General features: G+C 45.0%; 2 protein-coding genes across 10 annotated transcripts in view; both read right to left on the bottom strand.

Annotated features, from left to right (window-relative positions):
* PCBD2 (pterin-4 alpha-carbinolamine dehydratase 2) overlaps positions 1-13005 on the bottom strand; it is a 24523-nt gene continuing 11518 nt past the window's right edge. For 2 of the 3 annotated variants that reach the window (XM_055811436.1, XM_027794343.2), the window contains exons 3-4: positions 3416-3496; positions 1-1950 (exon numbers count right to left, since the gene is read on the bottom strand). In XM_055811436.1, the coding sequence (XP_055667411.1) occupies positions 1855-1950; positions 3416-3496 (177 nt within the window). In that variant the 3' untranslated portion in view covers positions 1-1854. Of the gene's footprint in view, positions 1951-3415; positions 3497-9432; positions 9568-13005 lie in introns of those variants that run through there. The other variant, XM_055811437.1, reaches the window with a different exon arrangement.
* The window catches only part of TXNDC15 (thioredoxin domain containing 15), a 27741-nt gene continuing 16540 nt past the window's right edge, over positions 1805-13005 (bottom strand). For 3 of the 7 annotated variants that reach the window (XR_008748307.1, XR_008748302.1, XR_008748301.1), the window contains 4 exons: positions 10113-11486; positions 9433-9817; positions 3416-3496; positions 1805-1950 (listed from right to left, as the gene is read on the bottom strand). The gene's annotated coding sequence lies outside the window, so the exon portion shown is untranslated. The remainder of the gene's footprint in view (positions 1951-3415; positions 3497-9432; positions 9818-10112; positions 11487-13005) is intronic. The other 4 variants (XR_008748305.1, XR_008748304.1, XR_008748303.1 and 1 more) reach the window with 4 other exon arrangements.

The raw sequence follows: 13005 nt of genomic DNA on the forward strand, positions 1-13005 counted from the left end.
AAGGAGGAATTTGTTTGTTTTATTTGAAGTGCACACATTATCTGTCAATTTCTAACAACAGAGTTTTCACACTTGATTAGAGAAGTCAAAACTGTGGGTGAAGCCCCTTTCACTTCCCCACCAGTAACAGGAGACGTCACAGCCCGGTTATTTATTAGTTTTAGTCATTCCTCACAACAGTGACCACTTTCACACCGTATCAGAGAAATCTGCCGCTTCGCTGGGGAAATGCACTTGTAAGCAAAGCACACTGGAGCACGCAGCCTGAATTTGGGTCTTTCTAGGTATTAACTTGATATCCCAAGCAGGGTTACCGACAATAAACCCCAACACCTTACATCTTCCTTCCTGCGACCAATTAGCACCTGACAGTGCACTTGCTAAGGATTAACAAAAAATACCTTTCTTATTTTATCGACACGGATACTTGCACGGCAGCTAGTGGCATTCTGCATCCCAAATATCTGACAGACCACACACCTCGCACATACACCCAATATAGATTTTGGCACTCATGTATCTCACTTCTGGGTGGCTGGTGGCTGTGCCGCTGGTGTCACTCCAGCAATGCACTCCGGCATTTCGGAGGTGTCAATCTCCTGGAGCTCCGCACCCAGAGCTGCTGGCAGGGCATGCCGGAGCACGCTGGGGACACTCACAGCGGGACTGCACAGAAGAGGCCCTGCTGTGAGCCTTCAGCAGGTTGAAATCTCCCTGCCGGCAGTGGAAATCAGTCTCGGTGAGGATCACAGGATAAAAAACAAAGACTTTGAAACCAGGGAAGAAATTATTTTAAACCTCGTCGGTGGGATATGCAGTTCTTGGAACAATGTTTGCAATGAGTAATTGTAGCTACAACAACAACAACAACAACAACAACAAAAAAAAAAAAAAGGGTGAGCATACCTTCAGCCGAACCCAGCTTAGCAAGAATCCTGCTAATGCTGCTTCCTCCACCACCGGCAGCTCCCGGCGGTGCTACCCCCCGATCCCGCAGGTATGGCAGCGTTACAACACAAACAATGGCTCAGTCCTGCAAGGTGCTGAGCACTGGCCCAGCCCAGCCAAGCACTTAAGCTCATGCTTTGTTTAATGATATGAGGGCCGGGAGCTCACTGAGTATGTTTTGTATTTGCCAGACCAGAGCTCAAGTTTTCAGCAACTGTGGGATCCAGTCCTGCATCTCTGATGGAGAAGGGTTCTCAAGCATGCTGCAACACTTAGCTGGCTGTAGCGGCTGGGCTGTGGGTGCCAAAAGGACAGACACACTCAAAGAGCCGTCGGACAAGCACAGAAAAAACCCCAAAAGCAAAGCTGTAACCGTGAGGTGAGCTGCAACCCCAAGGCAACAGCAGCAGCAGCTTGCACTGCTCTCACCAGCATCCCCTGCGCTGGCCACTGGTCACTGGCAGAGGGGACAGCCCCAGCCTGCCTGCCCTTACGCTGCCTGAAGTGCAGAGATGTACAAATCTATAGGAGGGAAGCGGCTGGGCACAGGGCAGGGTCCCGTGGTAGCTGCCACCAGCCTCGGCTCCCGGGGGCTTGGGGAACACCAACACGTGCGGGCGGGCTCCTGCTTTCATTCCAGCTTGTTTTAGTTGCTGGAAAAGGACTGTTCAGAACTTAGTTGCTACTGGTTTATCTGCTCCATCCTCACGTGAAGCCAGCGATGGCAAAAGACAGGCAGGAACATCCACAGGGGTCTCAAGACAGAGGTCTTAAAGGCCAACAAAGCTAAGCCATTCTATTTACAAAATGTCTTAGGGGGTTGTGAAATCAGGCTTACAAGGAATGAGGGATACCATTTAAATCAAAATATTGGTGGACACTGTATTAAAGAGCTTTACATCTTGGTTACACTGAGGCAGCAGCTTTGTCAATAAATTTAGCCAGCTTCACATCTCTCTTGGTCAGCCCACTGCAGTCATGGGAAATCAGAGTTATCTGAACCTGTCAAAAAGGAAAAGAAAGGGGTTACAAAGCCATTCTGACATCCGCCACGTAGGCTGAGCAACAATTCCTTGGGAACGCTGCATGTCTCTAAGGTGAACTGGTTTTACATGGTGCTCCCAGCGAGCTGGACACTCACCGCTCATGTAAATGCTCATTTAAACCTAAATATGTTGTAGGTGAGGGGGCTTAACAGGCCCTAAAGTCTAACCAAAGCGAGCCCCTTCGCAGAATAAAACAGGCTTTGCGTTCTCAGGTTTCATCCAAGAAGAGGTGTCCGATTAAGTAACTCATTCTTTACATTCAAATTCCACGGATCAGTTTCATGAAGAACCTGGGCCAGTGACCAAGCTGCCAACAGCCGAGGCAGGAGCTCAGGCGTTTTGTTAAAAAACAGTACCCTGAAGGTGAAAAAAATTGTTAAGCTTGATGCAGATTAATTTCAAAAAGAAAAACAAATGGACCGGTGCATTTTGCTATGACGCAGCTGCCTGCACGGGTTTGTTTAGACTAAGCCAGATGACAAGTTGGAAGTTACTTTGTCTCGCCTTTGAGGTTTTGGAAAGAGAGAAGACGAAAGAAAAGATAAATTCTGACGATTCTGGAAAGCCACAAAAATAGTGAAGAGTAGGTGATCAGGACTTTGTCTGGTGCGTTTAATGTCCCCTTAAAGAGGGTGAGCTGAAGGGCTGATGAGGAGGAGCCAGCGCTGGGATGCCTTGCTGGGGAGAGGTGGGGATGTCCTGCTGGTGGTTCCGAGCCGCAGGCTGCTTCTTCGCACGTCCTTTCAGTATGTTTTTAGTGATACCGCTGCATACTCACCAAATGCTAAACCACACACCTCGATACAATGCAATGAGAAGTATCAAAAAATAAAAATAAAGGGAGAGCAGTAATTCCCCCTTTCAGAGAGCACCTTTCATTTGTGGGCTGCAGTATACCTTGTAACCCTTGTAAATACAAGACCACCACCAGTCAGGTAATATTATAAACAAATTTTATAAGCTGCTATGTTGAGACATAGAGGCCTACAATTTTTTAAAAAATCAAACCTAAATTGAGACTGCTGGGCTCCCATTTAGGTACTTACACATCAGCGGTCTGCCACCCTACACCCCTGGGCTCTGGACTCGCTGCACAGAAAGTTTAAAGACAGTAATTTATTCAAGTTGGTTAAGTAAGAGCTTAAAGGCTCCTATTTTATTTTTAGATCTCAGCCAGAGAGGTGAAGTGACAGGTCCAAACCATGCAGCTGGTAGCCCTCGCAAAGAGCTTGATTCTCGATTCCTCACGGCTACAAACACCTCAGCATCTCTTTAAAAATCTCAAACCTCTTTATAAAGACACCACCTCTTTCCATTCCCTTATCTTGAACATAAACCACAAAAAAAGGCAGAGAGCATGGGCCAGAGGTCTGGCCCCCTTAGCTTGCCGTGCCTGTACCTAGGGCTGGTGACCACGTTACCTTGCTGTAGACATTGAACCATTCTGGGTGGTGATTCAGCTTCTCTGCTTGTAGGGCAACACGCGTCATAAATCCAAAAGCCTAAGGAGAGAAAGAGCAAAGAGGAAAATACTCCTTCACCTGCCTTGACTGGCAGCGGATCTGCAGGATTCACTCCAAAATCTCAACAACTCCGAGAGATGCTCTAGATAGCTGCACCTCGGGTTTGCAGGTGTTCAAGGAGCATTTCACCTTCTCACGCCACCAATGCACTGCCTGGGATTGCTGAAACCATCCCCTTCAGACCCCAGTAAATCACTCTGCTCGACGTTACCTGCTCCGGGATTCAAAGCCGTTGTATGAGAGCAGTGGTTTTACCTTTGGCATCCAACAGTGAGTTTAAACATCCATCCCAAACCCCTCATCCCTTACTGCATCTTAGAAACATGCCATTTCTAATTAAGCATCGTGCCACAGTATTACTGATACCACTTCCAGAAACATATCCTTTCATGTAACTATTTTGCTGTCTATTTTACTGGAGGGAGAAAGGCGGCGGGTGGGTTTGCCCCTCTGCTTTATGAGAAAATATTTTCCCTTAAAATGAGTTAAAATAGGTTTCCCAGTCCTCTGCCCCTATATTCTGCACGACATGCTCCCCCAGGACGCAGGTTTTATCACGGGCTCAAGAAGAAAATAATAGCAGGCCCTTGCCAAAATACTTAGGAGCAAATCGTTGCATTATAAAGAAAATTAGAATGTCCATGTAAATCAAGAATGCAATTACGCAGCGGGGCCCGAAGGGCCTTGGTGCGTGAGCAGGATGCCTCTCGGTCGGCGGGCTTTGTTCGTACCAAGCTCCATCCATCGGGGTTCAGGACCTGAATTAACATGCAAAGCTAAAGTAACATCCACGCTGTAGTCTGGTTTGTATTATAATACAAGCAGCTCAGCAAAACCCTACCTGATTTAGGTAGTTTTTCAGTGCTAATTTATGGAAGAGAATGCACATAGCCCGCATTCCACCAAGCGATGGCCATTTCAAACAAACATGTGGTCAATGAATAACATATAATGGTTGATAATAGTTTCAAGTCTTTTTTCCTCTCACAAATTACAAAAACCTTTAAGTAAAAAAAGAATCAGTGCCTGGATGAAGTATGACTTTGTTAGTCGCTTTGCCAGTCAAATGAATGCAAACGTTATAATCAGAGAAAATCATTCCAATGAGGTTTGTCATTTGGAAATCACCAAACTGTCAGCAATTAAAAAGCTTTTTTCTTTGACCCAAGAGCATTCCAAAATTCGGGAAAATCTAACTTCCCTTGAAGCTCTCGCTCGGTTTAGTTTTACTTAGAGTGAACAATTACTTTTAAAAATTTGCAAATGTTTCAGCAGCATGCTTTGAAGCAGAAAGCTGCAAGTTGTGCACTAGATGTTAGCAATGATTTGGAAAACTTCTGCATTAATCGTGCTGAATGATTTTTGATTTAAATGCTTTTAGAGCGTCCATGGGCTTCATAGGAATGCTATTTCCAACAGAGCAACCTAGACACAGAAAGGTCCCCAAAAGTTTATAACAGCAATGCATCTACAGCTGGATTGCCTTTCTACAAATAAACAGGATGGGAAAGAAAAAGAATTAGATTTATAAACCCTCCTACCAGGTTCATGTACGCCCTACCAGTGCCTGTCCGTCCCAGGAACTCACCCACCAGGGCACGCTCCACAAACACAATTCATCGACTCTGTGGCAATAATCACCGCTCCAACGGAAGGCAGGCAGAGCAACTGCGGCCGCAAACCAGGCTACTGAATCGTCTGTCCTGCAGACCCTCCTTCACGCTTTGTGGTGACAAATCCTCTGTGACCAGTGGACCACCAAATCCTCTGTGACCGGTGGACCACCAAATCACCCACTTCCCCTGAAGGCAGTAACAAGTCTCCAGCTAGATAAAACGGACGTTGGTCTTAAAACTGTTCATCTTCCCGAGGAGTGCTCGATTTGGGGCTGTCTGAGCCGTGAAAAGGAATTCACTCTGGCGCACGGGACCCTCCCCAGGACAGGTCCTGCTGCTCGTTGCTCCAGCTGGCCACGACTGCCCGGCCAGGGCAATGCGGTGGCGCAGCGAAGGACGAAGCCCGCGCGCCTGCGAGGCATGCCCGCCTTCCTGCGTGCCCTGCTCTGCTCGGAGACCTGCTCCCTCGGTGCACGTTACCCAAAGCAACTTACCTCTTGCCATTTTGTTTATTTTAATTATACACAAAAAGTATGTCCCACTAAGAAAATGAGCTATGGTTCTACCGAGCAATTTCACCAAAGCAATCTCCATTAAGGCCCTAAATACTTCCTTTGCTAATTAAACGAATTGGAACGCTATTGTTTATGAATCACCTTTGTATTTGTAGAGCCATAACCCTTCTTTGGGAAAATACAATTGGCTCTGGAAGGAAAAGATATTCAGGTTTGATTAGATATGAAAACACTATTACATAAAATCAGTTTGGACATTTCTTCACGTCTTGAAACTTGATCGGTAATTTGGTCTAATTGGTGATCAAGGAAACTATCTTGTGATCAATTAAAGTAATTACCGCATTCCGGCAACACAACCAACCTTAATTTGAGCAGGAGTCTGCACTTCTTCAACTTTAATTAAAAATAATGAAAATTATTATGCAGTCTGCAGTGCAAGATCATTGTCAAGACTGCATTGGTGGGCAGAGTTTATCAGACCATCACACATTTCTTGATGAAAGTGGGACAAGTACCCTACTCATGACAAAGACCCAACACAGTCTTGACTTTCACTATATTAATAACAGAGATCTGCAGCCCCTCGGCCACTAACAAGACCTTTTTCAGATTTTCCCTTTAAAAAGAGGAGAGGAGAAAGAAAGGATTTGTGTATTTTCCAAAAGCCATAAAGAAGTATTTAAAGAGGCTTTGATGTATTAATATTATGAAGTACTCTGATATTTCTGTAACAGGCATATTAGGCAGACATTTTCAACCTGATTCTTTTAGTACGTTTGAGCTAAAATAACATCCAGACACAGAGGGTACTCTGACAGCATCACCCGCCTGACCTGCCACGAGCCATGGAGAGCAGCAGAAGCAGCAAGGAGTGAAACAATCCTGCACAGACAAGGGGATGCCTTGGGTGCCCCGGTATGTCCCTTCCCTTCATGTCTTTTAAGATCGTGAAAGACAGAACTGAAAACTAATGGTGTTTCAGTCAAAACATCACTTGTAAAACTAGATTTTTTAAATACTAGCAGCCATAGCGTGTCTTTATGAGATAAAAATCAGGGCTACTCTCAGAAGAACAAGTTAACCTAATAAAGGAAAACAAAAACCCAACAAACCAAACTTTAAAATAAATTCAGCTATCGCATAATGTTTCAGGACTGGCCAAACTGCTTGTGAAAACGACAACGTATGCTATCAAAAAATAAGACTTAATGTGACTTTTGTTGCCTGAGAATGGGAAAACCAGGGCCAGACACCGCTGTCAGAAGCGGGAGGAGAGATGAAATTCCATCCACCCCTCGGCACTGCGCAACGCCGCATGGCTCCGGGAGAACCGCGGGATCCTGCAGCTAATCTGCTATTATTCTTCCTTTCACACTTCTTAAGCAAGGAATCAATTCATCTTAATACTTTTTAAACATGCTGCTTTTGCACAATGCTTGCCAACATTATCTTGATGAGTTAGACATCAAAGCGACGCAGGTCGCTGTGTGGTGCTCGTACATCACCCACCCGCGCGTCCCCCGTGATGGATTGCCCCAGTGCATCTCCACAGCACAGCAGCTGACAGGACTTGACTCGAAAGCGGAGATAGTCGAGAAAAACAGCTGAAAGGCCTAACAATATGACCACACGCACTTTTTATTTATTTGTTTTAAAATGCGTACGCTGTGAAGTATGTACCCAGCCTTCTTAAATCCTTCGGACACCCAGCCAAGGAAACCATATGCTCGTCACAAGCACGTTAAGGATTCTGCCTCCCATCTGTCATTATAACACTGGAGGTAGCATTAACCTTGACCTTCTGCAGCGTGAGGGCTACCTGTCTTCCCTTCCCCACCCACCCAAGCTGCATCTGTATCATTTATCAGCGGGAAACGAACAAATAAAACCAGTTCTAGTGCCATTGTCCTGCAAGGCAAGAGAGGACTATGCCTCACGCATTTGCTTTCCATTCACCCGAGCAAAAAATGCCCATATCCAGCATGTGTTCTCCTGAGCAGCTTGACACTTATAACAATAATAAACTCAAATCATTAAGGTTCACTTCCAGACTGCAGAAGCTTTCCCATCTCCAGCTGACGGAGCTACCTAACTGAGCTACGGGCCAGCGGATAAAAGGAAAAAGCTCTTTAATGTCGAGCTATGGCAAGTTACGTCACCAGGGCCGTCATGGTATTTCCTCTTGTGCTCTCAAGCAAAATGCAGGGTTTGTTTTACTTAAATTCTATTTATGCCATTAAGAAAGACTTTTACCTTATAAACGTTCAAAAATCATCTCACAAGGTCACATTCTTCATCGGAAAGTGACAACGTGGTTAAAACACAAAAAAAGAGGAATGCAGCGAGCACTTAGGGAGGTGATGGCAGCACAGCAGGACAGGTATCATTCTCGAACCCACGTGCCTGTTTTGGGATTCCTCCCTGTCGGCATCATCAGCCTGCCTGAGCCATCCCCAGGGATGCTGGCTCCACCTGGCATTAGATATTTTCCTCTTCTGTTGTTTTTTTTTTTTTTTTTTTCTGGCTCTGCCTGGATCCATCCATGACATAAATCAGGGTGATGCTTCCCCACTGCTCTTCTCCTTTTTAGTACCATTCCAAGAGCAGCCAGACAGTCATGAAGAACGCAACTAAAGGATGCCCCAGCGCAGAGCCAAGCGCAGCTTCTCCCGTCCCCACCTCCCCGGTGCGAGGGCATAAGCCATGGAGCAGCCGGCTCAGGCGTCGTGCCTGCACCTCCCTGCTCCCTCACCCGGTGACCCACCCAGGCACGGGCAGGCAGCAGGGTCCGACGGTGAACACCTAACAAACCACGGTCAGAGATGTGGTTTCCTCCTCTTTATTAGCTGGAGCAGCAAAATACTGCAAATGCAGCCAACCCTCCTGTTCCCTAAGCATCACTGGAGACTGCGGTAAGCAGGACTCCTGACTCTGACGGTCACTGATAAAGGGAAAGGATGGAAGAGGAATACTATAGACACACTGAGATGCTGTTTCTGTCTTCAGAACAGAATGTGAAACTCTAAAAAACCCCACAACCACAATTTCCAACTCAATTGTTCATGCTTTTCTGCGTTTACAATGTTCTTTTAAAATCCAGAGCTGACTGCTGGCATCCCCCATACTTATCCGCACACATCATTTATACAAAAGTGAAATGCTGCTTTGCACTCTAAAAAAAGTTACCTATTTATAGTTGTATCGTGGCTGTAAACATTACTCTCCATGTTAGATCTGCAGCGGCGTATGTGAAAACCTTTACACCATGTTCTACAAAGAACGCCGTTTCTGTTTCTGTCTCCCAACACTTGTTTACAATTATGTCGGTGAAGAAACTAGCTCGCCAGCTCTATATCAAACATTTTTGACAGCAAAAGCACAAACACTGATCTGTTCTAAGTAGTTTGCCACTCTATGTAATCTTGGAAAAGGCATTCTTGCCTTTGATTCTAAAAATGTTTATACTTCATACATTATGCAAATAGTTTTTATATATTAAGAAATAATGCAAGCAAAGCTCAAGTTAAATTAAATTCTTCAACAATAACCTTGCCAAAGCACTGATTTTCCTATTAAAAAAATTATTCCAATTTGTTGATCTTACATTGGATGAAACATACTGTAACAATCTTCATAATTTATGTCCTGTTGGGACACTATGATTTAAAGTAACATAATACAGACCAGCATCACTGCTAATCTAAACCACCTGACCAGATAAACAACAGTTTCCCCTTCCCTCTTCACTGAGGGTATTTCTGTTTATTGTCATATGATTTACCAATTTGAAGAACATGAAGAATAAATGGAGGCAAAGGGAAGCGGAGCTCGGAGGCATGGCCTTTCCTCAACAGGGATGTTTCTCACACAGGTACCGGTACAATGTCAAGAGCCGCGGGAGATGACAGAAGGCAATTTCAGGAATGCTGTCCCAGGAAAAGCCCAAGCCGCTTGCAGGCAAGGGAAGTTTACACTCACTTGGTGCAATCTAGACCAGGTGTGGCACGAGAAGCGACATGGTCCTGATGATGCTCAAGATGCAGCTCCCCAAAAGGGGTCTGAGTCGCAGGCTTCACCTTCTAAGCTCAGCAGTGACCTAAGCTGTGACATTGCTTTGCCATAAAGCAGGTGCAAGTGTCATGTGCCCCGTTTGTGATTCAACTGGCCTGAAAAACAAATGCAAATTTTCTGTGAAGGCCAAGGAACATGGATCAATGCAAGCCAAGGGCCCACGAGGACGGCAGAGAGCACCGACCTGCTCCTCGAGCCTTCTCCGCGCTTTGCCTGCCTCGTCCCCTCGTGCTCGCCAGGTGCGTGAGATGCCCTCGCGTGCAACCCGCACAACAAACCTCACCTTTACCTCTTCTAAGCCTATTTGTATCAACATTTTCATAACTGCTGAATTTAGACCTCTTTTTCTTTTATTGGTGATAATATGATACAAAACTTTCCATCTATTACCTTCTTCCTTGTCACATCTTGACTTTTCCAGCAGCCTCGGTGCCGAGGATCATTTTTCCTATTCTCATTTTTATTACAGTAAGTGATTGCACCTGGATTTCATGAACAGAAAGCAGATAATATTCTCGGTGATTCAATGAACAGACTTCACACCAAAATTAATCGCCTATCCCACCAAAAAGATTTATAGACTCGATGGAGTACAAGTGAGAGAACATGGAGATATCTGAAGGCAGCATAAAAACTTCTTTCTGGGAACGGTAAAAGTTTCAAGCCTAGTCTCTACTGGGTCAATACAACCGTATCACAAAATACATTAATTTGCTTATAGGTAGATAAAAATAATTATAGGTGCCATAAAGACTACTGCAAAATAAGAAGACATCCTAAATCCCAAGGAAACCTGCAACGAGGTCGCATGGTATTTGTGATATATCACTTCATATAGAAATATTAAAAAGAAATGCCTTTTTTTTTTCCTCCCCTGGTTCCAGTTTCTTAGCACTAGGTAAACATACACTCATAAATATGATTTTATTTATTGAAATAATGTAGCTCTATAATTAGATTTTCGAGAAAAAGAGGGGAAATCATCCCAGGTTTCGGGACTGAACTTGAACGTGGAAGAAATCCTCCAGCCACACCATCAGCTTAATGTGGCTCTCCACCTCCCAAGCCATTTTGGTGTGCTTTGTGCTCAAAAATGGAATATAAAGGTTGCACTTAGGAGGTTTGCACCAAATAAAAAAGCTACTTCAAGAAACATGACTTTTTAAAATGAGCTTTTTGCACCCTACCTAAAAACATTAAATAATACAGCGAAGCCCCATTAACTGAGCACCTGCTAAAGCAATCAGCCACTTAAAATAATAAACTCTCTTGGCTGTGCAACTGAAAGAACAATGATAATTTTACTTGTTAAAGCAAATGTTTGGCCCAGCAAATCAAACCCCTGGCTGTACTGTAATAAAGCCATCACACAAACCACTATAAAAATAAACTAGTAACAAGGTGCTGTTAGTCCCCAGTCCCAACCTTTGGAATTCAGGCACCCGAGCCCCCCACTAAGGCGCTCCGCAGCCAACCCGCTTCGCGCCTCTGCCTGACCCATCCTCGACCACACGGTGCCGGCCCATGACATGATGCTACTGTAAAACAGACCACTGAAGAATTAATTTAAGCGAATACTCCACTTCAGAAAGGTGCTCGAACCCTCTGGCTTCTGCAGAGCTCAGGTGCAGCGTAGAAGAACAGGGAAGTTCCTTATCCCATCGCGCCACGTTCTGGATGGGACGGAGCTGGCCACAGCAGAACAAAACTCTACCGTCTTCCCCGATGTTTCTTTTTACTCATACACGAAGGAATGATTTCATTCTGCAAACATGAAAGTGAAGTTCACATGCCATACATGTTGCTGATAACACAGGGAGCGCTCAGACAAAATTATCCTTGCTCTTTTGGCCAAGATTACAGATTCTACCAGTTTAATATCCAAGATCTTCTCTGCTGAGTATCCGAGGGCAATCGTACCCTGCCTCTGATAATCCTCTAAATCTCTGCCATTTATGATGCTAAGAAAACATCAAAGAGTGATAAGAAAGGCATCGCTTTATGATGGATGAAGAGAAGGGGTTGGTCTCAAGACCATTTCATCTCCCACTATCCTACCCACTGTCAGCTTCTTTGGGTTTTGGGTTTGTTTTTTTTAAAGACAAGGTCTGCAATTGAAACATGCAACAAAGAAATCACAATGGAGGTGTGAGGCACTTGGAAAGACCCTCTTGGCTAAGCCAGAATCGAAAAAGACCTGAAGCTGTGAAATAAAGCAAATTAAGGAACATTCACTGCAGATCCAGTCAGGGAATCATTTCACTCAACCCAGCTGCTGAAAGCGTCCTACTGTGTTGTTAGAATGCGTCTTCACGTTGGGACAACTCTTAGAGTAGAAGGGAGTATATGATACACGGGGGCAGTGAACTCAGCAGGAGGCTCACCTGGGCCAGCACCTGCAGGCTTTTGATTTATATTGCACTATAAAACCTCAATGTGATTTTGCAGACAGACATTTCAAGTCTAGAAGTGACAGATCCTTCAAAAAAAACCCAAAGAGTAGGAGAGAACAAGCATCTTCCCAGACAACACGTTTCTCTTCAGGGCATCCTTCAACCTCCAAGCAGCCGGGTACCTTGCCTGGTTTGCCATGCCCACCGCTCCCGATGGGATCTGCAGGTCACCTGGACCTGTGCTTCATCTCCTGACTCTGATATTTAGAACGGCTGGAGCAGGTGGCAGAGAAATGGACAAAGGCAGCCAAGTTAAGTTACGTTATTAAGAATGAGACTCAATTAACTGCCAATAATTTAGATAGACAACCTACACTCAAGGTTTCCAACTGCCTTCAGACACCTCCATGTGCTCCAAGCACATGCCTGGAAGTGGCATGGTACATCTGATGTGCAATATTTTAAGAGGTTCCATGGTTTTTTGGTTGGCTGCTCTTTTCTAAGACACAAGGGTTCTTCTGGGCAACCCACACCGTTTGTACATCGGCACATCTGGAAACAGAGAGACGGGCTCATGAGGGGAGACAAATACTAATTCTGAGTCCTCCAGTGAACATCCAGTTTATTTTAGAAATTCGTACGAGCACACCACAAAGGGAATCCCTTTGTACAACTCTGTTTTTTTCATTAGATTGGGCATTACAAGACACGGTCGTAAACCCAACGTCCTGGACCTGCACAGCTAACAGTAGTTTTGCTTCCCACAAGCACCCACCCACTGTATCATGGAATAAAGATTCTCCCAACCAGGGGCACCTTGGTCACACACAGACACAGGTTTAACTGCCTCCTGTTGTTTTCATCACAGCACGAGGAAAATCACACTAGAA

Source organism: Falco peregrinus, chromosome 8, assembly GCF_023634155.1.
Source record: "Falco peregrinus isolate bFalPer1 chromosome 8, bFalPer1.pri, whole genome shotgun sequence".
NCBI lineage: Eukaryota > Metazoa > Chordata > Aves > Falconiformes > Falconidae > Falco > Falco peregrinus.